We start from the raw sequence: 20,948 nt of genomic DNA on the forward strand, positions 1-20,948 counted from the left end.
AATAATATCATTATACATTATTCATGAGCTAATTGTAATATAATTAGAATAAATTCATTTGAATCTTCATAAATTATAGTCGTTTCTTTATTTATGTATACATATATATTAATTTTGTTTAATAATTCTAGATATTTTCTTATTTATACATATATATATATATATATATATATATATATATATATTATTCCACAATGCGTGCAATAAGCTTTTATATTTGATATCCATATATAGTTTCTAATTCCAGCCCTATTTATACGCAAATTGTATATAATTTTTTTAATAGAGCAATTTTATTTTTTTATTTTATTTTTTTTCACATACATTTTTTTCTTTAAATAGTGATTTTTTGTTTTAAGTACAGTTTTATTAAAAATTGCATTACTAATCTAAAATATAAAAAGAGAAAAAATGTGTTACATATATCCAAATAAAAAAACTTAAATATCAGAAAAAGAAATCTTATATTAAAACATTTAAAAATAACATATCCAATAAAAATAATCGTAATATATAAATTGAGACAACAATTTAATTTAAATTAATGTAAAACGAATTTAATCAAATACCAATATTAGAACTAAATTACTTAAATAATATTTAATTTATTCTAGTCCTTAGACATGTATAGATTAGAGTCATTCTCGTAACGACAACCAACTGAAACACCATAAGTTTAGATATTTAGAATTCGTGCAAATTCATATCATCCTCTTGTTAAATAAGCTTCATCATCCGCTATCCATGTAATACGGCAAGGTATAGAATTGTCACACCAAGAAACTAAACTGACCCTTATTCCCCTCAATGGCATTGCATTGATGCAAAAGAAGGTCTATAATTTCTGAAAAAAATTATAAAATTATTTTAATAACGAAAAACTTAAAATAAAAAAATTAATATATTACCAATCGTTAAAATTACATATCCGGGTTTGACGCGAATTTAGCAAAACTAAACTTAAATTGAGGAAATTCAATCTCATTATATGCTCTATTTCGAAAATCAGACGTAGAAAGCATGAAGGAGATGGAACTTAAATTTGGCCTACAAAGCTCCGCGGAAACAATTCCTTAATAAAAAATCGAGCTCATCCCAAGAAAACTAATTTTACCCACGTTCCATTAGATTAGTCATAATATATGAGTAGATCCAACCATCTTTCGATAAAATAGAGTTTACTGTCTCTTCTTTGGATGCTTACATCCATGTAGTTAGAACCCGAATCAGTGAATATAACTCGATAAGATATTTCATAGATGTAATGCATTGTAAACGATTGTAGTAAAAGACAATCGCACTAGAACATTAGACAAAAAGAATAAGTTGGAGTAAGAACAATCATTAAATTATCAAAAGAATAATTTAATAAAATGAGTATATAAAAAATACTGTACAAAATTATAAATTGTACCTTAAAATGATTAACTTCGATGAAAAATGAAGAATACATTCTATGAGAAATAATAAAAGAAGAATAATAAATTTAAAAAAAATGAGTCGACTCTCGTATCTAGATCTAGACTCATGTACCACAAAAAAAACTCTATAAGTCAACTTCGTATCATTATCATACCATATTATTATTATTATTATTATTATTATTATTATTATTATTATTATTATTATTATTATTATTATCAACATAAATGGATCACTATTAAGATAACAACTTGCCATTAATAAAATCATTGGATAATGAATAAGAATTAGAATTGTATCAATATAATTAAAATGATTAAAAATATTTTCGAGTGATAATTAATTTAATAATGTATTAAATATTAATTTTATATAATTATAATAAAGATGTTTTCTTAAATTAATATAATTATGCATTATTCATTAAATACTAATTATAATATTATAATATAATTATAATAAAGATATTTTTCTAAAATAAATTTATTTAGAGAAATATAAATTGGTTATTAATAACTGGTGCCATTATTATTATTATTATTATTATTATTATTATTATTATTATTATTATTATTATTAAAATGATTAAAAATATTTCTAATTGATAATTAATAAATAGTTTAATAATGCATTAAATATTGATTTTATATAACTATAATAAGGATATTTTCTTAAATTAGTATAATTATGCATTATTACTTAAATGCTAATTATAGTATAATTATAATAAAAATATTTTATAAAATAAATTTAGAAGAGAAAATAGTGCATTCATTCTGGCGGAAAAATGGATTCATGAGGAATCGACACCTCACTTTCATTAGATAGGGGTTTTAGTATATTAAGTAGATAGATATCTACACTTATAATATAAATATACAAAATATATTAGGTGATGAATATTTTTTTATTTGTATTTGTTTTACATTAGAATTAACACTTTAACCAACTCTCCATTTATAGCATTCTCATAAATGTAAAAGAAAATCAATAGGCACTTCATTTTTGTTGGTGTGTTATTTTTTATTTCTTTAAATACCTTCTTATATATTAATTATATGTAGGATAACTAATTTAGTAGTTGACCTTTAACATACAAATAGCATAACTGTAATTAGAATATTAGTATTTGAATAACCAACATTTTTTTAAGAGAATTGCCAACTACGCCTGCGATAGAACTGTTTCATTTAAGCATTTTATTTTTACCATTAGTTTCAACTTAAAATTAGGTTAATTTGATCATCATTTCTGCTAAGCAGATCTCTTGACTTATTCTCAAATAAAAATTTAGTAAATATTTTGAAAACTTGAAAATATTTGAATGTGAACAATGATAGCCATAGGAACTTTCAGAGTAATTAAAGAAAAGTAGTGATAATCAACAATTTATATGAAAAACACCAACTATTAAATGATAAAGTTGAGGTAAAGAGCAAATATGATTATTGTATCACAATAATGAATAATCTACCATATTCACAAAGATTCATGGGGCAAATAGTTTTCCCATGTTAGTTTATACCGGTCTCCAAACTGTGAGCACTTCCTGAAACATCTCCATCATTAGCTCCCTATCAGCATGCTGAAAAAAGTTGTTTACTTCATCTCTAACATCATATATCTTTCCGAAGTCAAATAAGAAGGTCAAGCATCCTTTCTTTAACTTGTGTAATTGATAAAGCCAAGCTTCGTTGAGCCTTTCGAGAACATTTCCGGAGTTAAGATCTTCCAGCAGACTGTCTTCGCACACGTCTTTGAGACCGGTGATGTCATATTTATTGGCTGCTCCAAGCAATGCAAGCCGGTGTTTCCAGAAATCATCTTGCTTGATTGTTCCATACAAGTATCTTAGAAGAGCCGTGCAAGACTCTAGCGACATGTCTTCTATATGGATAGTAGATGACTCTTTCTCCCTCAGGTTGTGATGAAACATACTCTGGAACACCGGCGAACTTGCAGACAAGATTGCCTTGTGGGCTCTCAATGTACCATCAGCTGTAATAATGGTTAGGTCAGCATGAATAGCATCATCAAGCATGCGTGAGAGGCAACTAAGAGTACTTTGAGATGCAATGGATTGCAATTTTCCCTCGGATGGCCATATAGAACTAGCTTCCCCACCCTGAGTTTAAAAGAAAAAGGACAGTGGTTAAGCAGCAATCGTCCAGAACTAGATCAAAGGTTAAGATCAATTCAAGCAATAGAGAATTGGATGATATGCTATGCAAGCAACTCGAACTAACTTCAGGGGTTGCTACTGATTTCAAATTTTAGAATGTCATTGATATATATATCTTAGGGAAACCATCTGCTACTTATATATTAAGGTAGTGTTTGGCTCTTGTCTCATGACAGAAAGGATGAAGATAGTGGAAAGTTGTGCCTCTAGCATGTGTTGCTTTTTCAGGTACAAAAATTAGTTTAAAAATCAATTCTCAAGACTTGTATCTCTATTATAGAATTACAGGTATTATCTTAAAAGTTGTTTCAAGACACCACCTAAAGGGAAACCATTGTACTTCTAAAGAGAAAATATAATTGTTTAGGTACTCCAATATCAAATATTGTTAAACTATTCATTCAGGGATAGGAACTCACATTCAGAGGGCATATCTTCAAGTCAAGAAATTCAACATCAATAATGAAGCGACCAACGAATGAAGTATCAACAGGCCAGACAAAGTCATCATATGTCCTAAGTATCCTTTCATGGACTGCAGCATCAAAAGCAAAAAGAAATAAGAATCAAGCTATGTTTCAACTTCATTGTGCAATGCTAAAACTGCTATTACAATCTCAAAAACACTTTGAGTTGCAATATGAAATTACCCTATTTCTTCTTGGAAAATAAAGTGGTAGAGAATAAGAAAGACATCAAAATCAAATGCAAACAAAACTAAGCCAGAGGACAACACTAATAACATGAGGCATAGATAAGGGCTTGGGAGAGTTTTGGGGTTGGCTTAGGCCGACTCAATTCCGATACCGACAAAATTTTAGTCATGCATTGCTAACTTCATTTATGGGCCAGAATAGGACTGAATTAAACACTGTTTGTCTATGTGTTTCTGACTTTCCAGTCGCATTAACAGTAAAGCAGTTCCAATTTGGGGTCAGATGCAACAAATTACTGCCTCTACTGAAATTTGTGGAATATTAGAATACAAAAATCAGGAACCTTTTATTTATAACACACAAATAAAGTAATAAAGCAATAGTTGCTTCAACGGAGGGTGATGATCTGGATTTATTATCTTCCAAGCTCACTGCCAAACATGTCCTGCTCCAAGAACAAAATCAAAGTTTATTGCACCTACTTCACTTTACAAATTTATACTACTCCCTGGAACCTACAGTTTAATCAATTTGCCCTATCTATATCTCCATGCAAATAACCACAAAAGTTTAGCCCTTTTTTCTTTATACCATTTTCACAAAACAAAAGGAACAGATATCATATGAGCCACATAACTAAGAGGCTGAAGTCAAGTCAATTACTTGGAAACTGTGTTACCGGGTGAGTACGTACCAGGGGAAATATAGAACCTGCGGGAAGAGCCAGCATTGGAAACTCGAAGAATGAAACGAGCAATGGGTGGCTGCTCCTTGGAGACACGAGAAGGTTCTGGAAACAGGTGTATGTAGAGGTACCTGTTTCTCTCTATGGATAAGTACCTGATCAGAAAATGGATGAACTGATGATTACGATAATCACAGAGAGAACAGAAATGGTGATTAGGTTAGGTTAGAATTAGATACCAGTTCCAGATTCCGACCTTGAAAGGGTCAGATTTCTTGTAGGAACAGGGTCCGAAGTTATCGATTTTCCATTGAGCTAAGCGCGCAATTGTGTCAACCCTTGAATCCCCCATGGCCATGGCAAAAGGAGAAGACGAAGAAGGAGACTGAGTCTAAAGCAGTTTGACTTGGGGTGCTATGTTGGTTTACCTATCCCTATCTCTGTGTATGATGATGAATTGAAAGAGACACAAATACTGTTTCACTCTCCTGAGTCCCGAGTCACCTGAATGGCCTACGTGCCTCATATATATACGGATTCAAATCCAAATCGATTTTAAATTAAATTATTTAATTTAAATTAAAAATTAATTAAAATTACATTAATTTAAATTTGATTTTATTTTATTTGTATTAATTATATAGAATTAATCAAATTTTAGATTTATTTTTAAAATCTAATTTTATCAAAATTATACAATAATATTATTATTTTATTATATTTATAATTTTATTTATAATATATTTAATTTGTTATATATTTTTATATTATTTATATATTATTATTATTTAATATATTTTTTGTTTAAAATAATTTTTATTTATTTATTTTAATTAATTTTTATTATTATTATATTATTATTAATTTTTTAAATATTATTAAAAATTATTATGTGATTGTTGGCAGAGATGGACCAGGTTTAAGGAGGAGGGGCATTTGCCTCCACTAAGTAAAAAAAAAAAGTAATAATATTATATAAATTAAGGATTAATTTCTACGTACAAGTGTTTTAAGCTCACAAGCTTTATACGAAACCCACTAAATGCGCTGCTTATATTACGTGCCTCTTTAACAAACTTTTAAATCAATTCAAATCAATTAATGCGCAAATATATAATTTTCATTTTTCAAAAGATTTCGTTTCTTTTTTTTCAAATTTCTTGCCAAATTTGTTGGATCTCCTTCTTGCTTTGTTTTTTTTTTTTCGATTTTCATAGTTTCTGAAATCAAACTTTGAAATTGTTTTGAAGATAATAGAACTTCAGAAATACACCCAAACGATTACAGAAATACACCCAAATGGTTACAGAAATACACCTAAAGAATTACAGAAATACACCTAAAAGATTTAAGAAATACACCCAAAACATGGGGAAGACAGTATATTTCTTCTTGAAATCTTTTAATGTTTTGCTGGTTAAGGATGAGGCACATGGCAGAGACAATCTAGAAAAAAAAACCTAGAAGAACAATACATTGAATAATGTTTCTTCGTTTTTTCTGGTGATTTTTTATAGAGATTTGTATCTTTTCTTCTTGATTTCTTCTATTCTTCGCGAGGAGTTGGAATGTGTCTTTTGTTTCGAATATCTCTTGAATCTTGACGGTTTGTATTTTGATTGAGGAAGAAGAGGAAGATTGCGGCATAATGAACGCGTGCGTTGGACACTCGATTTTAAAGGAGTTGTGCGCGTGTTTTTTTTTTTTAACTTGGACCAACTTGTATAACTTGTAAGCCAAAAAAGTTTGTATGTGTAGCAGGCCTCATAAATTAATATATTTATTTTAATGTAATTATATTTTTGTTCTCACAAAAATTTATAAAATTTTATTTTGAGATTCATGTTAAAATTTGTTTTTTATTAAATTTAACATGTAACAATATTTATTTTGTTAAAATTTATTTAATATTAAAATTGAAAATAAATAAATAAATTAACTCAATAAAAAATTATCGAACAATAATAATATAATTTTAAAAACTAATCAACTAATTAATCAAACTAAATCTCAGTTCTCAAAATATAAATAAAATTATTAGTATCTTATTTTGTCTTCAAAAATTAGTTATAATAAATAAAAAATATCTATATATTAATTAATATTTTTTATTTTAATATTATATAATACTTTTTAATTTTATCTCTTAAATAAATTTGTTTGTAATAATTATTTTAAATTAAAAATATTTTATGTCATAAATATTATAATAAATAAATTTTTTAATTGAATGAGATGTAATTAATATTTAAAAATTATAATGAATAGTAGAACAATTATTAAAAGCATAGAAATTGGTTTTGATATGTTAAAATATGTATATTTTTTAGATAATTATTTATGTGGTGAAATGTAAAATGTAATTTTTTAATTACAATACATAATTAAATAGATGCATAAAATTTTTAATTTGATAGTATATTAAAATTAAAATAAAATATTTTAAAAATGAAAGTGTTTACTAACTCTTTTTAATTTTTGTATCTTTATTATATTTTTGTTGTGATAAGAATGGAACGTGAATGCTTATTTCCTATATGAGGCTTACATTCTCAATGGATAATGGAATTAACGAAGATTGAAAATATTCCTTTTATATGCCTATAAATAGGAGGTTAAGTCTCCGTTGATGTTAGACAACAACAAATACTATTCTCTCTCTTTATACACAAGCAATAATAATCTTTCTTCTTTCTCTTTTATATTACTAATATTTATTCTCTCTTTATATATCTTACTATAATATTAGTAAATATACTAATCATATTTATTATATTGTGATAATAATTGTGGTGAATATTACTATTAGAGTTATATAATTATACTTTTATATTTATTACCTCTTCCTTATTTATTTATTTTACAACACGTTATCAGCACGAGACTCTGATCAAATTGTTAGGAAGACTCAGGTAACAAATTTTCATTATGTCGAAACTCTCTCATCTTGAATTCAATACTCTTGATATATCTGAAAATAATTATTTATCATGGATATTAGATGCTGAAATCCATCTTGATTCAATGGATCTTGGAGATACCATTAAGGCTGAAAATAATGTATCCTAAAAGGATAAAGCCAAAGCCATAATTTTTCTTCGTCGTCATCTTGACGAAGGATTAAAAAATGAATATCTCACATTAAAAGATCCTGCAAATCTTTGGAAAGATCTTGAAGAAAGGTACAATCATAAAAAAACGGTGATATTTTCTCAAGCCCGATATGAATGGACGTACTTGCGTCTGCAGGATTTTAAATTCATAAATGAACATAATTCTACAATGTTTCGAATTACCTCACGAATGAAATTATGTGAAGAAAAGATAACTGATCATGATATATTGGAGAAAATTTTCTCAACCTTCCATGCCTCGAATGTGCTCCTGTAGCAGCAGTATCGAGAAAAAAGGTTTAAAAAATATTCTGAGTTACTTTTGAAGAATTATGAAGCGCGCCCTGCTGGCGCCGCCCCATTTCCTGAAGTAAATGTGGCAAATCAGTACCCCAGAAGAGGTGAATGGCAAGGTTTTAATAACAAGAAAAATTATGGAAGGAAAAAGAATTATGTTCAAAAGAGAGGATCTCACCAGAAGTGGGATAAAAAAAGAAATATTGGGCAAAATAAATCAACAGATGATAAGTGTTTCCGTTGTGGTGGAAAGGGACATTGGTCACGTACCTGTCGTTGATGATTGGATTTTTGACGGTATAGAATTTCATAAATGAATTCTCGTTGCAAGTATAGTTTCCAAACCAATCAAAAATCCTTTCATACAAAAGATTGTTTGTCACTAGTACAAACCCCTAAAATTAATAACCGAAGTATTTAAACCTCGGGTCGTTCTCCCTAGGAATTACAATAAAGTGTCTTGTTATTGGTTTGAGTTGTTTTGGGGTTTTGATAAGAGGCATGAAAGTAAATGGCAATGAAAATAAACTAACAACTATAAAAGGCTCTTGGCAAGGTATGAAAATTAGAAGTCCTATCCTAGTTATCCTTCTCAATTGTGATGAGAATTGTTCATTGCTACCACTTAGTTAACCCTTACTAAATAAAGGAAAGTCAAGTGGATGAATTGACTTGAGCCACAAGTTCTAGCCAACTCCCAAGAAAGGACTAGCTTTAGTGCACTCCAAACCAATTAGCAATCTCTCCAATTATCAATCAACAAAGGAATTAGATAACTCAAGTGTCACTAATTACTCTACCTAGGCCAAGAGGAACAAAATCTACACTAAAACTAAAAGAGACATTTCAACAAACACATAAAGTGCAATAGAAGTAAACATTATTAAATGCAAGAATTAAAGGAATCTATAACTACAAAAACAAGAGATCAACAATGGAAGAGCAAAGAAGACACATTTATTATGAATTACCTCTTATTGAATTGGAAGAAAATGGAAGGAACAATAGTAGATCTACAACAAAGTATAAGAACAACATAAAGAAAATTACAATAAAAGAATGGAAGAAGAATGAATGTAACAACAAGGAATTGAGAAGATAGAAGTAGAAGAAGATGAATTAAAATCTAGATCTAAGAACTAAACCTAATCCTCATCTTAATCCTAAAGAGAAGTGAGAGCTTCTCTCTCTAGAAACTACTTCTAAAACTAAACTATGACTAATAGTAACTAACTTCTAAAGTATGAAAGTATGTTCATTCCACCTTCAATCCTTGGCTTAAATAGCATCAGAAATGAGTTGGATTGGGCCCTAAGGCTTCTAAAATCGCTGGCCACGTTTTGCTTTAAGTGAACCAGGTGGCAGCAACGGCGCGTGCGTATACTATGCGGGTGCGCGCCACCATACGTGTAGCAACTATGACAAATCTTATATCGTTTTGAAGCCCCGGATGTTAGCTTTCTAACCCAACTGGAACCGCATCATTTGGACCTTTGTAGCTCAAGTTATGGTCGTTTAAGTGCGAAGAGGTCGGCTTGACAGCTTTCCGGTTCTTTCATTTCTTCATGAGTTCTCCAACTTTTCATGCTTCTTTCTTCATTCCCTTGATCCAATCTTTGCCTCCTAAACCTTAAATCACTTAACAAATATATCAAGGCATCTAATGGAATCAAGGAGAATTAGATTTAGCTATTTTAAGTCCTAAAAAGCATGTTTTCACTCTTAAGCACAATTAAAGGAGAATATACAAAACCATGCTATTTCAATGGATAAATGTGGGTAAAAGGTTATTAAATCCCCTAAATCAAGCACAAGATAAACCCTACAAATGGGGTTTATCAGTCGTACCCCAAGGCACCTAGTCCATCTTTATCAAGCATCTTTGAAAAAGGATGACAAAGGAAAGGAAACAAATTTTGTTTCAAATGATGCTGGAAATGTCACCTCTCATTATGATGTATCTGATTTCTTTGAGGATCTTGAAAGAAATATTGGTCATTTGATCAATGATGGAATAGTTTAATATGTGGGATTGTTAAGTATCCATGTAAATAAATAATGTAAAGAACTTATTGTTAAGTTTTTTTTTCATGTATTTAAGTTTCAAGTATGATGTATATAAATAATGAAATATTAATGTTTATGAATCTTGAAATCATTAAATGTGTCATGTTTTAAAATAAAAATTTTAGTATATGATATTATTTTTACGTACAGTGTTTCTTAGAAAAATTATTCCGATCAAGTATTCAATTTAAATGTGTATACTACTCATTTTATTATTATTTATCTTTAAAGAGAATGGCAAGGATATGTAATGAAGATGTATGCCTTGTGAATAGTGCAAGTTTCCACACTATTATCAAAAGTGATATATATTTTACCCATCTTGTGCCAAAAGAAGAATATGTCAATACTATTATTGGCTCAGGCAATGTGATTGAAGGCTCCGAAAGAGCTATAATTTTGTTTTCAGGAGAAAAAAAATTTAAAATAAATAATGCACTATTATCTACCAAGTCTCTGAGGAACTTGTTGAGTTTTAAAAATATTCGCCAAAATGGATATCATGTTAAGACAATGAATGAGGGAAATCATGAGTATTTATGTATCACAACTCATGATTTAAATAAAAAGGTTATATTAGAAAAGTTGCTCTCACTTTCATCTGGGTTATATTATACCAAGATTAGTATAATTGAATCACATGCCATTGTAAACCATAAGTTTACTAACTCAAATGAATTCATAACTTGGCATGATAGATTGGGTTATCCGAGAACAACCATAATGAGAAAAATTATTGAAAACTCCCATGGACATTCACTAAAGAACCAGAAGATTTTTAAAACTAATGAATTTTGTTGTGTTGCATGTTCTCAGGGAAAGTTAATTTTAAGGCCATCACCAGTAAAGATTAGATTTGAGTCCCTTGAATTTCTAGAAAGGATTCAAGGTGATATATGTGGACCTATTCATCCACCATGTGGATCTTTTAGATATTTTATGGTCCTAATAGACGCATCTTCGAGATGGTCACATGTGCTTATTATCTTCTCGCAACTTGGCGTTTGCGAGATTACTGGCTCAAATTATTCGATTAAAAACACAATTTCCAGAAAATCCAATTAAAGCAATTTATCTTGATAATGCTGGTGAATTTACTTTTCAAGCTTTTGATACTTATTGTATGGCTAATGGAATAAGTGTTGAACATCCAGTAGCTCATGTTCACACACAAAAATGGGTTAGCAGAATCATTTATTAAACACCTCTAATTAATTGCTAGACCCTTACTTATGAGAACAAATTTCCCAACTTCAGTTTGGGGCATGCTATTTTACATGTCGCAGCACTTATTCGTTTGAGGATAACGAGTTACCATTAGTTCTCTCCTATACAATTAGCATTTGGCCAGCAGCCAAATGTTTCCCATTTAAGAATATTCGGGTGTGCGATATATGTTCCCATTGCACCACCTAATCACACCAAAATGGGACCCCAAAGAAAATTGGGGATATATATTGGATATGATTCTCCCTCTATAGTAAGGTATCTTGAGATAGAAACTGGGGATGTATTTAAATCTCAGTTTGTGGATTATCATTTTCATGAATCTAAATTTCCAATATTAGAGGGAGAGAATAAGATTCCTGAAAAGGAACTTAATTGGAATGTATCATCGTTGATGCATTTAGATCCTCGATCAAGGCAATGTGAACTAGAAGTTCAAAAGATTATACATTTGTAAAGAATAGCAAATGACTTGCCTGATGCATTTTCCGATACAAAGAGGATAACCAAATCTTATATACCAGTGAAAAATGCCCCAATTCGAATTGATGTCCTAGTAGGACAAGTAGCCACTAAAGCAAATTCACGCCAGAAGCGTGGCAGACCTGTCGGTTCTAAAGACAAAAATCCTCGAAAAAGAAAAGAGGTAAATATGATTCCTGTTGAAAAAGACATAGTAGAGACACCTACAGTTATCCAAAATTCTGATATAGTTTTAACGCCAAAAGACGTTCAGGTACCTGAAAATTGTAAAAATGACGAGATCTCAATAAATTATGTTTTTATAAGAGAGAAATGGGATCGAAATAAGACAATTGTCAATGAAATATTTGCATATAATGTGGCATTAAATATCATGCATGAAAGTAAGGATCTTGAGCCAAGATCAGTCGAAGAATGTCGACAAAGAAATGATTGGCCAAAATGGGAAGAAGCCATGAAGGCTGAATTAGACTTACTTGCAAAACGTGAAGTCTTCAGACCTGTAGTCCGTACACCAGAAGATGTAAAACGTATTGGATACCGATGGGTATTTGTGAGAAAATGAAATGAGAAAAATGAAGTTGTATGCTACAAAGCTCGACTTGTAGCACAAGGTTTTTCACAAAGGCCCGGTATAAATTATGAAGAAACGTATTTCCTTGTAGTGGATGCGATAACATTGCGTTATTTGGTCACTTTATCTGCATATCATAAACTGCATATACATTTAATGGATGTGGTAACAGCCTACTTATACGGCTCATTAGATCGGGATATCTATATGAAAGTCCTTGAAGGACTAAAGATATCTAAACCATCCAATGAATATTCGCAAGGGTTATACTCAGTTAAATTGCAAAGATCTTTATATGGTCTAAAGCAATCTGGACGAATGTGGTATAATCGTCTTACTGAGTATCTGGCCAAAAACGGATTCAAGAATGATGATATCTGCCCATGTGTTTTCATAAAGAAATCTGCATCTGAATTCATTATAATTGCTGTGTACGTTGATGATTTAAATATCATTGGAACTCTTGAAGAGATTCCAACAATTATAAAAACTCTAAAAGAAGAGTTTGAGATGAAAGATCTTGGAAAGACTAAATTCTGTCTCGGCCTGCAGATCGAGCATACAAAAAATAGGATCTTTATTCATCAAACAACATATACAAAAAAGATCTTGAAGAGCTTTTATATGGATAAGTCACATCCATTGAGTACCCCAATGATCGTAAGGTCTTTGAATGTTGAAAAGGATTAATTCCGTCCTAAAAAAGAAAATGAAGATATCCTTGGTCCTGAAGTACCATATCTTAGTGCCATTGGAGCGCTAATGTATCTTGCTAATAATACGCAACTTGACATATCATTCGCGGTAAATTTACTAGCAAGGTATAGTTCTTTTCCAACCAGAAGAAATTGGAGTGGAATCAAGCAAATCTTTCGATATCTTCATGGAATGGTTGATATGGGATTGTTTTATCCATATGGATCAAAGTCACAACTAGTTGGCTATGCAGATGCTGAATACTTGTCTGATCCACACAAAGGGAGATCTCAATTAGGATACCTGTTCACATATGGTGGTACAGCTATATCATGGAGGTCCACGAAACAGACGATTGCTGCAATATCTTCTAATCATGCCGAAATACTAGCGATACATAAAGCTAGTCGCGAGTGTTTTTGGCTCAGAAGTTTGATCCAATATATTTTGTCATCATGTGGACTGATTGATCATAAGATAGCTCCAACTGTTCTGTTTGAAGATAATACAGCATGCATTGCTCAGTTTAAAGGCAGATACATCAAAGGTAATAGAACAAAGCATATTTCTCCCAAATTCTTCTTCACTCATGATTTTCAAAATCAAGGAACAATTGATGTCCAACAGATCCGTTCAAGTGACAATCTGGCAGATTTATTTACAAAGTCACTCCCAAAATTCTCCTTTGAAAGATTGGTACATGAGATTGGGATGCACCGATTTCGAGACATTAAATGATGTCGACAAAAGGGGGAGACTGTACTCTTTTTTCCTTGGTCAATTTTTTTTTCCTATTGAGTTTTTCTTGACAAGGTTTTTAATGAGACAGTCCCCATCACAAAGGATATTGTACTTTTTTTCCTTCATTAAGGTTTTTTCCTACTAGATTTTTCTTTAGTAAGATTTTAATGAGGCATATTTCTAAATGGTCATCCAAAGGGGAGTGTTGTGATAAGAATGAGACGTGAATGCCCATTTTCTATACGAGGCTTACATTCTCAAGAGAGAATGGAATTAATGAAGGTTGAAAATATTCCTTTTTGTATGCCTATAAATAGGAGGTTAAGCCTCCGTTAATGTTATACAACAACAAATACTATTCTCTCTCTTTATACACAAGCAATAATAATCTTTCTTCTTTCTCTTTGATATTACTAATTTTTATTCTCTCTTTATGTATCTTACTATAATATTAGTAAATATACTAATCATATTTATTATATTGTGATAATAATTGTGGTGAATATTACTATTAAAATTATATAATTATACTTTTATATTTAGTACATCTTCCTTATTTATTTATTTTACAACGATTTTTAGTATAATTGGTAATATTCAAAAAAATTTATCTTAGAATATATATTTTGCCCTCACTCTTAAAATATTTTGGATCCGTCATTATTAGCTATTTAAAATTTGATTTTGAGGTTTATTATATATATTTAATTTTTTTAATTTATAAAATGGTAAATTTTATTCTATTCAAACAGCTTGAAATTAGATCGAATCAAATCTTTTTAAAAAAATATCAAATTCAAAACACACTATAAATAAAATTAGTATTTAAATTAGGTGAATTTTTTTTCCAAACAATCCATTCAACATCACAAACACCCCTACTCCATAATATCTGAATGGACACTTGGCAGTAACTCCGATTAACTAACTCCACCTTGTTCCCAACCTCACAAGTTATTTTTACCTTAGTTTTCAACTCATTCACACACAAGAAACTTTAAGTAATTTTTTGGGTTAAGAGCTTGTATGGGCGTTATTTTTAAAAAAATCTTATTTTAAATAATATTTTTTTAAAAAAATTTTATAAAAATAAAAGTAATTTTATGTTTGAATATCTCATTTTAAAAGATTTTTTTATTTATCAATTATATTGGAATAAAATAAGATAAAAGTACTTTTTTATTTATTTATTACGTGAAAAATATTTTTTTTAAATCTTTAAAAAATATAAATTGCAGCTTCTCGAAAAAGATTTTTTATTTTTATAGTACTTTTACTTTTATTTAGGAATGGAAACAGGTCAGATGAGACCAAACTTTGTTTTTAACAGGACTGGCCGTAGTCAATTACTCTGAGTCTGGTCTGCAGCCTACTATAGGCTTTTTTTAAAGTGTTAAGTCTGGCCTGTTATTCAGCCTGACCTGGCCTGAAACCTATTAAAAGGCTTGATAATTTTTTTTTACAAAAAAAAATATTTTAAAAAAAATTATTTTTTAATAAACATATTTATATTTAATATGTCATATTTAATATTTATAAAAAAATTAAATTTTAAAATATTTAAAATATACAAACTATTTATAATTAAATATAATAAATTTAAAATATCTCATAATTTTATTAATAATAATAAAAATATTTATATATGTAATTATGTATTAACAGGCCCAAGTAGGTCTGACAGGCCAATAAGGCTAATTAGTGAGCCTAGATCTAGCCTATTAACATAATAAGACTTTTATAAAAATTTGAGCCTGTGCTTATTTTATAACTGGCCAGGTCAAACACAGGCCAGGCTATAGGCCCCTATCAGGCCGTCTGACCTTTTTTTACCCCTACTTTTACTATTAGAAATTTGTCAAATACACTAAAAAAAGATATTTGTTCATTGAAAAATATCTTTTTTACCAATTTAATGGCACCCAAACAAGCACTAAGTACGATTTTAGTTTTTAAGGTATAAACCGATTTTTTTTTGTTTTCATCCCTTTTTTTTATACAAAATCGTCTAAAAACTAAATTTTAAAATCGTCTTTTTCACTTAAATATTAAAATTTTGAACCAAATTATTTATAATAAAAAATTATAAAATAAAAAAAAGAAAAAAAAAGAGAAATAGAGTATTTCTGTTCCTACAAAGGGAAAGGGAACAAGAAGAAGGAGGAAGGAAAGAAGAAGAAGATGTCCGCGATCTACCTTTACTTCTGCTTCCGCCGCCACTTCTGCACAATTTTAGTTCCTAAGATAAGGGCGATTTTAAAATCAACTTAAATCTTAGGGACGATTTTGTATGTAAAATAAAGGTTAAAAACGAAAAAAATTTTCAACTTATACTTTAAAGACCAAAATTGTACTTATTCCTAATTTTTTTAACCATCTGCATACCAATATATCTCGTATTTATTTTATATTTATTTATTTTGATTTTAAATTAATTTTGTAATTGCTGTTAGACAATTGTATAACTTTAAATATTTTTTTAATTAATAAATTGAAAATTATTTTTCTTAAATAAATGATATATATAAAGTAGTGTACAAATTAGAATGGTTGATGTTTAATGGTAGTCAATTATTAAAAGTAAAGATAATCTCCTTTTGTTTATTTTTTTGTTTTTTGTTAGTGAATTTGACAACTTCCAATCTTAGATACCTTAAGGATAACTCCTAATTTTAGGTACAACAACACACACCACCACTCTTCACATACTTACCATTTTTTCTTTCTCGGTTGTCGTTGATAGGAGTTGAGCTCGAAACCTTTGAAATGGAGAGGGAGCAGAATGCCGTGTGAGCTAAGACTCGTTGGCAAGTGTGATTGAATTAATAAACTTTTTTTTTGTGATAAAAGGGGCCTAGGCCCAAGAAATAAAAAAATATTAGTTACGGTCTTTAATTACATTAAGAGTATGAGGGAGTACAATCTCGTGAATATCTTTTTGTAATAGCATTTCTAAATTTTTGGGAGTTATGTCCAGGAACCTAAATGTTAAATCCCCATTCAAGCTTCTCCTTGCCAACCAGTTAGCACTTCGATTAGGTTCTCTGTAAATATGGCAGAACTTTAACTTCCATGGTGTTTGTTTCATTTTAACAATTTACAATAATGTTAGGGAACCAAGATGGTTCCAACAAAAAATCAGCCAAATGCTTCTGGGTGAATTCAAAACCTCTACGTGGATGGTGCTTATGTTAGGTATTAGGATATTTTTTTTCTTTGTAAATTGGATGGTTCTGAATCTATTTTCTGATTTATCATGTTTTAGGCATTTGGAGAGAAGGTGGGTGAAGAAATGAAAGCTAACAGTTTCCGTGATTCACATTGCAATGATACTCAACGTATCTCCTCCTAATTTGAACCTGGTGAAACATTTAATAACGAATATTTTAAATCATAAATAAATAAAACTAATTACTATATTTATAATTAATTAAGTTATTCTATTCTTGACTGATTTGGAGTTGGTTTCATAAACTTCTTCTTTCTCTTATTGTTTCATGATGGATCTGATTAATTCCACTTTCTTTGGTGATAGACCTAAGAACTTCTTCTGCATGATTTTCCACAATGACTCGGCGCATGCCCATGTCCCAAGCCATCCGCAACCCATGGAGAATCTCAAGCATCTCCGCTTACTTTGTACTACAATAACTTGTGTTAGCTTTAAATTCACCAATTTACTCTTCTAAGTAAGTGTGCAACACACCTCCACATCCTGCTCTTTATGTTCGGTTGTTAAATGCTATATCTGTATTAAGTTTGATCTACTCCTGTAATGGTGATTTCCAATTTATCTATATCTATTTTGTTATTGTTCCTGTTTTGTTATTGTTCTTACTATCTGTGACTTTTTTATTTATAAGTGCTTACTTATAATTTGTAATGTATTTTAGAATTTGGAATTTAAGATTGTTAGATCTAGAATACAAAGGGTTGAGAATTTCCTGACATTTTCATTTCCAGATCCACTAGCAAATAGTTAGAAAGACATTTATCCATTCATATTGAGAGTCCTTCCCATATTTGTTTATTAGATTATTCACTATGCATTCCTCTAAATCTGATTCAAATAAGTGGGGACAGCTCCAGGAATTAATAAACTACTCTCACCTAAAAAGTTAATATATTGTTTGGATTAAGAGAAAATAGATGGAAAGAAAATAGAAAAAAAAATTTCTTTTGTTTGGATGAAAAGAAAAGTAAAAAGAAAAAAAATTATAATAATATAAAATTACATTAATATCCTTATATATATTATATGTAAATTATAATATATTAATATATTTAAATTATTTTTTTAATAAAAAAAGTGTTTCTAATTATATTTTAGAATTTTAATGTATTATTATTATAAACAATAATATTTTTTAAATTTATTTTTTTATTTTTTATTAAATATTACAAATTTTGTTTTTAATTTTAATAATGGGCATGTTAGTAATTTTACTTTTACTTTGAAACTCTCAGCAATTTTCTTCGCAAGTTGGAAAAGAAAACTTGGATCAATTTTCCTTCCTTCAGTTTTCCAGGATTCGGTGGTCCAGGAACCTTTGGACCACTTAGTAGTCCAAGTAGAAAACATGTTTTTAGAGTTTTTTTTATCAATTGCTACTTAGTTTTTGAACTAATTTTAATTACAAATCAACTCCATATATTTTATTTAATTATAAAAATAGTTTTTTATTTTATAAATTATTATTTTATCAATTATTAATTATATTTATTAACAATCAAATACAAAAATAACAACCAATTATATACTCCATTCATCCTAATAATTCCAATTAATTAAAAAATTAACTTTGATCTCGTTACGTTCGTCCATGACTTCCAAATCGTGTTTCCTTGAAATTCAATCGATTGGTTTTTCAAAACAATCGATTGAATGATAACTCAATCGATTGGTTTACATTATATCACAAAACAATCGATTGAAAGTTGTAAGGTAGAATGGTAAAAAGCTTATACCAATCGATTGTTTATACTTTCCAATCGAATGAATGCCTCAAAACAATCGATTGTTGTTGTTACTCAATCAATTGAATTCACGAAAACAACATGGATTTGCCAAATACAATCGATTGGAAAGTGATGACATTGAAGTTTTAGCCAAATTCAATCGATTGGTAATGTAATCCAATCGATTGGAAGGTGATGAAGTTGAATGTTTTGCCAATTTCAATCGATTGATAATGGTACATAAAATTTATAAAACGTCAATGATATTTTCTTTTAAATTAATTTATAAAATTTTTTAGATTTGTGTGTTATGAAAAGTAAAAAAAAATTATAGTAGAGTAAAACTTAGCTGAAACCAAATAACATAGTATAACACACATCTTTGATCAATATTAAAAAAAAATTAGCCTAATTATGTACATAACATCCTAAAAAATACAGTTCTATCTTTTTTTAATTAAGTTAGTTTTAAAATACCAATAATGCTTTTTCATGTGCTGCTTTTAATCTAAAATCCTAGAAAAAAATTGATTAAAATATTATAATGTTATTATATTGGCACAACACTTTATTTTTGTATGATAAATATAAGTACATTTTTATATAAAGTATTTAAAGTATATTATATACTCCTATTATAAAAAAAATATTTAAAAAGTTATTAAATTTTTATATGTTATTAAAATTTAATAAATACAAGTACATTTTTATATATTATTTTTAATTCAATGTACTAATAGGAGTTAAAATTAATTTATATTTAATAATTTTATACTAAAATTAATTTACTATAATTTTGTTTTATACTTCTTTTAGTATATTTTTTTTATATTATATAGTATTTTTTCTAGTATCTTATTGTACAATGTGTAATTCGAATTACCATTTGATTCGAAATGTGAGTAATTCGAATCAATTTGATTCGAACTTCCTCCTACCCACGTGTTCCTACTAATTCGAATTGATACAATTCGAATTATGCTTTTATAATTCGTTCTAAGTTGATTCGAATTACTTGTATGCAATGGTTGGGAATAATTGGAGCTGTATTGATTCGAATTATTAAGGAATGTAATTCGAATAAAGTTGTTTCGAATTACTTTAAAGTGTGCTTTGGTGAATTCTTGTATCAGATTCTTGTTTGGCTTATATGCGTAGTAAACTTCTCTCCTTGGCTTAAATACGTTTTTTACCCTCAGTTTTATATTAACTCTAAATATATTAAAAGAATTTACTCAATATATTCTAACATTTAACTAATTGCAAACACTTATCCCAAAACATATTTACAAAAATTAGAGCAATGGTTACTAATATTTTAACGAAACTAAATTTGTGCATAACGCAAATAAATAAATTAAGCATACTTACTACTTGATACGCTGCTACCTTATCAATATCATATATTTTTGTATTTTTTACTCTGCCTTACTTGAATAAAAGCAAAAAGTACTATTGATCGGCAAAATTAATTTTATAAATTACCAATCTATAAATTAATTTTATGTACCATTACCAATCGATTGAAATTGGCAAAACATTCAACTTCATCACCTTCCAATCGATTGGATTACATTACCAATCGATTGAATTTGGCTAAAACTTCAATGTCATCACTTTCCAATCGATTGTATTTGGCAAATCCATGTTGTTTTCGTGAATTCAATCTATTGTTTCGAGGCATTCATTCGATTGGAAAGTATAAACAATCGATTGGTATAAGCTTTTTACCATTCTACCTTACAACTTTCAATCGATTGTTTTGTGATATAGTGTAAACCAATCGATTGAGTTATCATTCAATCGATTGTTTTGAAAAACCAATCGATTGAATTTCAAGGAAACA

General features: G+C 28.9%; 1 protein-coding gene across 1 annotated transcript; it reads right to left on the reverse strand.

Moving 5' to 3' along the window:
* Positions 1-2,794: 2,794 nt before the first annotated feature.
* LOC112706042 (BTB/POZ domain-containing protein At1g21780) lies at positions 2,795-5,458 on the reverse strand. Its single transcript, XM_025757131.2, has 4 exons — positions 5,185-5,458; positions 4,955-5,100; positions 4,024-4,139; positions 2,795-3,547 (listed from the first exon to the last, which is right to left on the reverse strand). The coding sequence occupies exons 1-4, from the start codon at positions 5,301-5,303 to the stop codon at positions 2,942-2,944; spliced, it is 987 nt and encodes a 328-aa protein (XP_025612916.1). The 5' UTR covers positions 5,304-5,458; the 3' UTR covers positions 2,795-2,941.
* Positions 5,459-20,948: the final 15,490 nt, after the last annotated feature.

Source organism: Arachis hypogaea, chromosome 8, assembly GCF_003086295.3.
Source record: "Arachis hypogaea cultivar Tifrunner chromosome 8, arahy.Tifrunner.gnm2.J5K5, whole genome shotgun sequence".
NCBI lineage: Eukaryota > Viridiplantae > Streptophyta > Magnoliopsida > Fabales > Fabaceae > Arachis > Arachis hypogaea.